Consider the following 9,620-nt stretch of genomic DNA (forward strand, 5'->3'; position numbering starts at 1 on the left):
GTTAATTACTGAATTATTTATCTCTAATAATTTGAAGTCTGTCATAGTCTATTTATTTTTGTTCCCAATCAAAGAAATGTTTGTAAATCAGTTAACGTTATTTATTTACGAAGTATTACCAAAAAAAAAAAAAAACTGTTATACATTGTAATCAAAAAGTCAGAGAATTAGTATGTTTCTTCGTTAGCTCACAATGCTCTTGTGAACATATCTTTATATGCTCGTCTTAACATTATGAAATCCTTTCTAGCCCTCTAACTGGAAAATAACCTGCTGTAGATCCAAATCTAACCTTCCTATCCATTTACTATATACTGACTTTTGTATGTGAAAGTTGAAGCAATAGCTTTTAAGCCCGGTGTTTTTTTTTTTTTTTTTATCAATTTCCATGAGGAGACTGAACACCGAGTCTGTCTGAATGTGTCTGTGTGCAGGGATAATCACGTACTGATTTGAGGACAGTAATGTGGTTCTCTTTCGTGGATTGTTTTGTTGTTTTCACTATACAGCAGAGTATAGAGGAGCTGCACGCAACACCTGAGAACAGAGCATTAACCCGTGTATTTTCTTTTGTCATACCCGCATGAGGGACCTTAATGTGCCATAGCCTTCCCATTCTTTCCAAAACTACTCAATTTTATCTTTTATTTTTGTTCATGAAAAATTAAAAGCCTTGTGAAAGTTTGTCATGTTGGACTGTAAATACACTTCAAATGACATATTTGGTCAGAGAAATACAATGAAAGATCATTCCAAAGTGTCTCGAGTTGTTCATGTGCAAGAAGTTTGATTCAAGTGTGGATGTTTTGAACTCATGGGAAAACTTAACTATTTTACATTTTGGCAAATTGGTTCTGAACTCGTAAGATCATTCCAAATTGTTCATGTGCAAAGCAGTTTGTGGATTCAGATTCCAGTTGTATGATTATTACACATGTGATTTTTATGACCTCAAATGAATCAAGAGACTATTAAAATAATTTGTCGCAGCATCCCCTGAAATCAAAATCAGGAGTTTTGTGGTCTTTAGGCCTTGTGTGTTAGTTTTGGGGTCATGTATAAGGTTGTATACTGCTAAAAGTTCACTTTTAGTAAGATTTTGTCTTACAGCCCTGTTGAAAAAAACAGCATATGCTGGTAAGGTAAGTTTTGAAGCTGGTATGCTGGTCCTTACGGAAGAGGATTAGGGCCAAGCAATAATAAAAAAATAAAACCATCTCGAGATTAAAGTTGTAAAATTTCGAGAAAAAAGTCAAGATAAAATATTGAGAATAAACTCATTAAATTACACGAAAAAAACTTGTTAAATTTCGAGAAAAAAGTCGAGATAAAATGTTGAGAATAAACTCGTTACATTACGAGAAAAAAACTCGTTAAATTTCGAGAAAAAAGTTGAGATAAAATGTTTAGAATAAACTCGTTAAATTTCGAGAAAAAAGTTCGAGATAAAATGTTGAGAATAAACTCGTTAAATTACGAGAAAAAAACTCGTTAAATTTCAAGAAAAAAGTCAAGATCAATATGTTACTTTTTTCTCGTAATTTAATGACTTTATTCTCATAATTTAATGACTCTATTCTCAACATTTTATCGACTTTTTTCTCGAAATTTAACAACATTTTTCTCATAATTTAACAAATTTGTTCTCATAATTTAACGACTTTTCTCAAAATTTAACGAGTTTTTTCTCAACCTTTTATCTTGACTTTTTTCTTGAAATTTAACGAGTTTTTTCTCATAATTTAACGAGTTTATTCTCAACATTTTATCTCGACTTTTTTCTCGAAATTTAACGACATTTTTCTCATAATTTAATGAATTTGTTCTCATAATGTAACAACTTTTTTCTCGTAATTTAATGACTTTATTCTCAACATTTTATCTCGACTTTTTTCTCAAAATGTAACATTTTTCTCATAATTTAACGAATTTGTTCTCATAATTTAACGAATTTGTTCTCATAATTTAACGACTTTTTTCTCGTAATTTAACGAGTTTATTCTCAACATTTTATCACAACTTTTTTCTCGAAATTTAACGAGTTTTTTCTCGTAATTTAACGAGTTTATTCAACATTTTATCTCAACTTTTTTCTCGAAATTTAACAACATTTTTCTCATAATTTAACGAATTTGTTCTCATAATTTAACGACTTTTTTCTCGTAATTTAGTGACTTTATTCTCAACATTTTATCACAACTTTTTTCTCGAAATTTAACGAGTTTTTTCTCGTAATTTAACAAGTTTATTCTCAACATTTTATCTCAGACTTTTTTCTCGAAATTTAACGACATTTTTCTCATAATTTAACGAATTTGTTCTCATAATTTAACAACTTTTTTCTCGTAATTTAGTGACTTTATTCTCAACATTTTATCACAACTTTTTTCTCTAAATTTAACAAGTTTTTTTCTCGTAATTTAATGAGTTTATTCTCAACATTTTATTTCGACTTTTTTCTCGAAATTTAACAACTTTAATCTCGAGATGGTTTTATTTTTTTATTATTGCCTGGCCCTAATCCTCTTCCGTAGGTCCTGGACCAGTTTAAACCAGCTTCAAAACCTACCTTACCAGCATATGCTGGTTTTTCAACAGGGAGGAAAACAAACAAAAGAGTATTGATGACTCATCATGCACTACACAGATTTTTGACTAATCAGATGCTCTCTAAAAATGAAAAAGCCCCGCCCCCTAATACCACCTGCAACCAATTAGCAAGCTGCTTTTTTAAGGATATTTCCTGCCCCAAATGTCCTATTTTAGTATGAAAAATGAAAAGGCCTTGTTACACAGAAATTTCTAATGTGTTGATTTAGTACTTGAGAAACTTTTATTAGCACATCTGAAAATGGTTGCTGCTTAATGACTTGTTGAAACAATACCGAACATCTTATTTCAGCTTTACTAGTGTATTCATTTTCATAAATGCAACATTATTTCACCTATTCACTTGTTATCTTATTACAGTTACAAGACCGGGCCTCCAAAAAAGACAAAGGTGTCACACACTTGGTTAAATTTTGGTTAATGTTTGTCTTTGGTAATCATAGTTTTGCCCAAAATTCTTTATTGTAACTTTAAGATCATACTAAATTAATATGGTCTTACCTTAATTCTTTTAGCAGATGCTAAAGGTGACATACAAATGAGTGATTCGTTTTAAGAAGGCATAACAGAGCAGTGCTAAACTTATAAAAGTTTGCTGGTCCAGTATGCCTTGACCTCTTCCCCTCACAGTCTATTAATAGTAAGACTATGTGACTGACTCCACCGATTGTGTTTCACAGCCACGCTCCCGACAACCGGAATTTACAAAGCTTTTGGGAATCACTTATATTTACTGAAAGAGTGCGGATTAATCTGTGTATGTGTGCGATATGAGCAGGCCTCGAGCAGTTCTCGGTTTAGTGGAGGAAGATGACCGGGATTTGTCGCGGCGGGAAGCAGTGAATCGTTTAAAGACAAGCTTTCTAGAAGCGCTCACGCGTAACGATGCAGCTGAGGTTGCAAAAATCCTTCGCACCACCAGCATTGACATAGACGCTGTGTTAGACGTGGAGGACCGCGATATGATCCTTGCCTCGTATAAGCAAGGTAATTCATCATGATGATAACACAACAGTCGCTCTTTTACCAGAGAAATCATTGCACTGTATGGCTGCAGTTAGTTATCTAGCCACAGGGTGGCGCCAGACCGCCAGTAACCAACAGAAATAAAGCTCGTCTGTGAAATCACCCTCAACATAAACGGTCTTGCAGTGTGATATGGACTATAAATTTAATCTACAGTGTGATATGAACTATATATTTAATCTAAAACTTTTTTAAAAAGCATTTGTCCAGTTGTATAATTATCAATGTGATTTTTGACCTCAGAAGAATCAAAAGTCTGTCACAACATCCTCTCAAATTAAAAATCAGGAGTTTTGTGGCCTTTAGGCCTTGTGTGTTTAGCTTTGAGGCCATCTATAAGGCTGTATATTGCTAAAAGTTCACTTTTTGTAAGATTTTGTCTTCTGGAAAAAAACAAACAAAAAATATTGATGACTCATCATGCACTACACAGAATTTTGTCTAATCAGATGCTCTAGAATGAAAATGCCCCGCCCCCTAATACCACCTGCAACCAATTAGCAAGCTTATTTTTAAAAGATTATTCCCCCATATGTACTATTTTAATATGAAATATGTTAACACAGTGTTGTTTTAGTATTGTTTATATACTATTATAGTGTTTATTAATATTTTGAATATTAATTTTTATTTTTATAATTTCATATATTTTATATTTTGTGTTTTTGTAATTTGTATTAGTTTTGAGAACTATTGCTTTTGCAAATAACTGAAATAAATAATGTTTATATATTATATATAAACCTATCATTTATTTCAGTCATTTCTCATATTTCTCAATTTTGTTGAAGTTTTTTAAGTTTTTCATCTAATATTTATATTTTATTGCAGCTTTATTTCAATTCCTGAAAATTATTTTTAGTTTTTGTTAATAATAACAACTCTGGGATCAGTTACACCTAAAATAAAACTTTCCCTTACATATGTATATACATTTAACCCTAAATCTTGATGTTGAGGCTCTGTGACTACTTATAAAATGCTTATTTTCCACTAGGATACTGGCTACCAAGTTATAAGTTGGAGACATCCTGGGCGATGGGTCTTCACGTGTGTATGATGTACAATGCTTTGGAGAGTGCCGTAGTTCTTCTGCAGAATGGGGCAGCGGTCAACAGGAAACCTAATGGGAAGACCCCTCTACATGTGGCCTGTACGGTGTCTAATGCTGACTGTGTGGGACTTCTGCTGGAATGGGGCGCGCGGATCAACAGCATGTCTCTGAGTGGACACACCCCTTTACACTACTGCATTACAGCAGAGTCTTTGGACTGTGCCAAACATCTGATTCTCAAAGGTCCGTAAATTTGTGAAGTTATGATTGCAGAATTTCTCAATGTCATTTAGTTTAACTTAATGATTTTGCATAATAGGTCCCCTTTAATTTTTATTTCAGTTTTAGTTATTTTAGTAGCTACATTATGCGCAAATCATTTTATGCTGGACTTCTTCGAAAACCGAGGGTCAGTTCAACGCTGGATTTGCACAAAAGATTAACATGATGGCACATGCTAGTGGATGAGTTGAATCAACTCCACAGCAACTACATAAATTTATCCACTAACCATTTAGAAACGTCCAGTTTCATTCTAAAAGTTGTAACTTCTTCCTGAGTCTCTCCATCAGTGTCGACTCCAGTTTGAACAATGTAAGGCTGAACACCGTTACTGACAATCCTCATTTTGGCTGCGTGAGATTCTCCAGCTTTGTTGTTGTTGAGCAACCAAAGCGCGAGCTGTTAAAGCTCCGCCCTCTTCTGGAAAGCAGCCAGGAGTAGCAGCTCATTTGCATTTAAAGAGACACACACAAAAATGGCGTGTTTTTGCTCACACCAAAATAGAGGCAAATTTGACAAGCTATAATAAATTATCTGTGCGGTATTTTGAGCTGAAACTTCACAGACACATTCTGGAGACACCAGAGACTTATATTACATCTTGTGAAAAGAGGCATTATAGGTCCCCTTTAAAAAAAACTATATAGACATTAGGGCTGCATGATTTATCGCACGATACGAAAAATAACATTGAAATCGTGCTTAAACGCGATTCTTAGTGCAATTATGAAATCGGAAAGGCTGCAATTATTTTTTTATGCACAGCTTGTCAATGAAGTAAGTTATGTCTCCAAAATGCTAATCCATCTAAAAAAGCACTGCGAGTTTGAGTCGCTTATAATATACATTTGAAAAAGCACCACGCGTCAAACAGCTTTCCAGACATTAGAAGCATTTACTAACATCTTGTCCAACAAGACAAGACAACATTTAATAATATATTTTTACTCCAAACTCACTTCATAACGACAGTTGAGCATCCTCCTGTAAGCCGGGGACACACCTAACGATTAGCTGAAACATTCTAAGACTGAACAGAACACACATACCGATTGTTTCCTTCGACTGGAGCCGATTTTAATCGTTGACAGTCGGAGAAGAACACAAACGTTTACGATTGAGACCGCTGCTAAGCAACACACTGTGCGCGGGATCTTGAAAATGGATGTAAACAAACAGCTGGCGCTCTTCATCTGCTATATTTGTGCGGAAAATTAAAAAAAAAAAAAGAGGAAAACGCGCACTTTGTTTTCAACAGAGAGAATTTGAGGTGAGTAAACTTTGGTAAATTAATCTATTTTTAGAGCTTGCACTCCGGTGGTGTCGCCGTTGTTAAGCAACGATAAGCTGCGATCCTCAATGAAGCTTGTTCGACTTGAAACGGCACTGTACAGACCATTAAATTACCACAGAAGTAAATTATACTACCACAATGCGACCTCAAAGGGCACTTTCACTTTCGCGATCAAAGGGGCAGGGCTCTTTATATTCTCTCTGTATATATTGTATCATTAACTGTTAATTTTGTATCCGTATCTTTCCAGATAAATAATATATATACAAAACATGATAAAAAAGTCTAACGTTAGTCATTATCTTTATCACTTGTTGCCCCCCTATTGGCTGGTGCCCCAGGACACTCGCCCAATCCCGTCTATGGATAATCCGGTCCTGTACCTGATACGTTCAAAGCTTCCGCAATAGCAGCCCAGCTTCTTTCCTTATCACTTCTATTATGGTACGTTATTCCTTCGAAGATATGTTGTATTCGTACTCTTGCCAGAGTTCAACCAGTTTTTCTTCCATACCGGTTGTCCAATGTGTATTTATGTTGCAGACGTTTTTTGACGCCATTTCGCCGCTTGTTTACAATCGCCTGACACAGTCTCCAAGGAAACAGAGACGTCATCGGTCGCAAATATTATGCTGCCTTCACGTGCTCTCAGCGCTATTGTAAAAATGACTTTCCTTTCGAAACTTGAATGCGATTTGCTCGTAATCACTACTTCAGAAGTGGGAATTATCAAATTTGAGAAGAATCTTTGCGAGGAGGACTGGCAATGACTTTCTAAAATTCTAAGACTAGAATCGAATTGCACACTGCATGATTTTAAGCACCAACTGTAAACACCGACTGAACGCAACTGGCTCTGACTCGGCGCGATTGGACATGATCAGTCGTAAGTATCAAATTACATTCATAATCGGCCTTACAATCGTTAGGTGTGTACCCGGCTAAGATGATGTGGCTTCTTACACAGAATAAGGCAGTCGTGTGTTTATTAGTCATGTTTAATCAATCAAAACGTTTAAATCTTCTGTTTATTCAGCTACAGCGATCCCATAGGGATTTCCTGGAATGATGTTGATGTTGATGTTATCTACTTCTGCAGCAGAGCATATTTTGAGTTTCTGCACGAGAGCGCCCTCTGGCTTTCAGATGGAGAAGCATTCACTACTGATCACAGAGCTGTACAGCTCTGACAAGTTTCGCATAAAATAATCACAGCCTTTGCCAAATCGCGTGCAATAAAATTTGCAATAAAACGCGATATATCGTGCAGCCCTAATAGACATATTGTTTTTAATATGCCATCTATAAAGCAAATTCTGTCATTATTTACTCATCCTAATGTCTTTCCAAACGTCCATGACTTGCTTTCTTCTGTGGAACATAAAGAATACATTTTGAAAAAAAGATTTTAACTGTATTTGCCCATATAATGAAAGTCAGTGGGGTCCAAAACAACATTGGACACTGTTGACTTTAATTGTGTGGACAAAAAAAACACAAGCGACTTCTAATCTGACTTCAGGAGCAAATGTCAACATGCCCAGTGAGGAGAACCAGGACACCCCTCTGCACACAGCAGCCCGGTTCGGTATCCCAGAGCTGGTGGCTTTATATATCGCTCATGGAGCTGATATCAATGCAGTCAACGGCTACATGGAGACACCTCTTATCACCGCTTCATTCTGGGCCATGGACATTCGCGAACGAACCTATAGCTCAGACCACCATCTCGTCTGCCGGATCCTGTTGGACCACAATGCTAAAGTATATTCATATGAGGAAGACAAGAAGACGGCGTTGCACAAAGCTTGCTGGAATTGTGACCATGTGCTTATCCAGATGTTGCTGGAGGCCGGTGCCGAGACTAAAGCTATGGATGTCAATGGATGCGCAGCTATACAGTATCTGCTGAAAGTGACGCAAATCAGGCCGTGGGCCATTCCTGAACGCTGCTATCAGCTGCTTCTGAACTACGGAGCAGCCCGAGTGTATCCACCACAGTTTCACAAGGTACATCACTACCCCAGCCCAACTGCTTTATTATTACTACTTAACATCAATGTTGCTGTTTTTGGTTGTTTTTGTATTAAGTAGGTGTTGCAGGCGTGTCATGAATACCCCAGGGCAGTGGAGGTGATGGTCAATTCATATGAACATATCAAGTACACTAAAAAATGGAGAGCTGCTATTCCTGAAGCTGTATATGAGGTCAGAAATAAACTTTTTAATGCACCACAAATAATAGAATTATTATTTAATAAGTTTTTTTTTATTATTATTATTTAATAAAGGATAAGATAATAAAAGATGAGAAAATATTATTTTAAAATATGTTAAAATAAAATAATTATTACTTTAAAATTGAGTAAGGTTTATACTTAAAATAAGTGAGAAAATAATATGTTGGAAATGGTAAAACAATTTTTTGGGAAAATATTCAATATTACTCTTTTTTTAAGTTTACTAAATGTATAGAAATGTTTCTTGAGAAACAAGTCAGCATATTAGAATGATTTCTGAAGGATCATGTGATGCTGAAAATTCAGCTTTGCCATCACAGGAATAAAATACATTTTAATATATTATAATAGAACATTATTTTAAATATTTCACAATATTATGGTTTTTATTGTATTTTTGATCAAATAAATGCAGTCTTGGTGAGCATAAGAGACTTCTTTTGAAAACATAAAAAAAAAAAATCATTGACCTCAAATATATATATTGGTCTGTGTAAAGAAAACTATGTTTTGTGATGTTTTTACTTGAAAATGAGACAAAGTATCTTGCAATTTTAGGGCATGAAGTTTTCTTATGCATTTCAAACTACATATTCAGGCTTGCCATGCTCAATAATTTAAAATAATTTCTCTGTTGCATTAGTAAATGGGTAAGCTATCTTTTCAAGAAGTCCAATAATGAAATGTTGCTTTTTCAGCCTTGTTTCTTTTCTTCTTCATTTAGCGGCACAGGAATTTTTATGACTCTCTGTTTGCCGTCTGCACCAACAGTCCACGCACTCTACAACATCTGGCCAGATGTGCAATACGTGCCGCATTGTCGAATCGCTGTGAATTGGGTGTCCAGCAACTCATTCTTCCTCCATCAGTGAAGAAATACTTACTTCTGGAGCCTGTTGGATTCATATTCTGACATCATATTCTGCTTTATAGACATATGACTGCTGCATGCTCACTATCGTTTACATCAATTCTCCATACATCATGTTTGCTTGTCAGACATTCCACATAATTCCAGTGCTGGTGACATTAGATGTTTCATTTACATCTTATTGTTCACTGGTGTCCAGGTCTTGTTTGCTTATGTTTTAAAATGTTTTCTTTATTTGATACA

The 9,620-nt window shown here is 35.3% G+C and overlaps 1 protein-coding gene across 1 annotated transcript; it reads left to right on the plus strand.

The window, feature by feature from the left end:
* Window positions 1-2,623: 2,623 nt before the first annotated feature.
* On the plus strand, window positions 2,624-9,620 carry asb4 (ankyrin repeat and SOCS box containing 4). Its single transcript, XM_048201589.1, has 5 exons — window positions 2,624-3,597; window positions 4,634-4,933; window positions 7,789-8,276; window positions 8,361-8,474; window positions 9,231-9,620. Exons 1-5 carry the CDS (start codon window positions 3,381-3,383, stop codon window positions 9,417-9,419), a joined length of 1,308 nt encoding a protein of 435 aa, XP_048057546.1. The 5' UTR covers window positions 2,624-3,380; the 3' UTR covers window positions 9,420-9,620.

The sequence above is a fragment of the Megalobrama amblycephala genome, linkage group LG9, assembly GCF_018812025.1.
Source record: "Megalobrama amblycephala isolate DHTTF-2021 linkage group LG9, ASM1881202v1, whole genome shotgun sequence".
In the NCBI taxonomy this organism is placed as follows: Eukaryota; Metazoa; Chordata; class Actinopteri; order Cypriniformes; family Xenocyprididae; genus Megalobrama; species Megalobrama amblycephala.

What these genes read in the sequence shown, in the direction of transcription:
- asb4 (XM_048201589.1), top strand. Translation starts at nt 3,381, where the DNA reads ATGAGCAGGCCTCGAGCAGTTCTCGGTTTAGTGGAGGAAGATGACCGG. An exon ending in CCTTGCCTCGTATAAGCAAG is followed by an intron (nt 3,598 to 4,633) that starts GTAATTCATCAT and finishes ATTTTCCACTAG; the next exon opens with GATACTGGCTACCAAGTTAT. An exon ending in CAAACATCTGATTCTCAAAG is followed by an intron (nt 4,934 to 7,788) that starts GTCCGTAAATTT and finishes ATCTGACTTCAG; the next exon opens with GAGCAAATGTCAACATGCCC.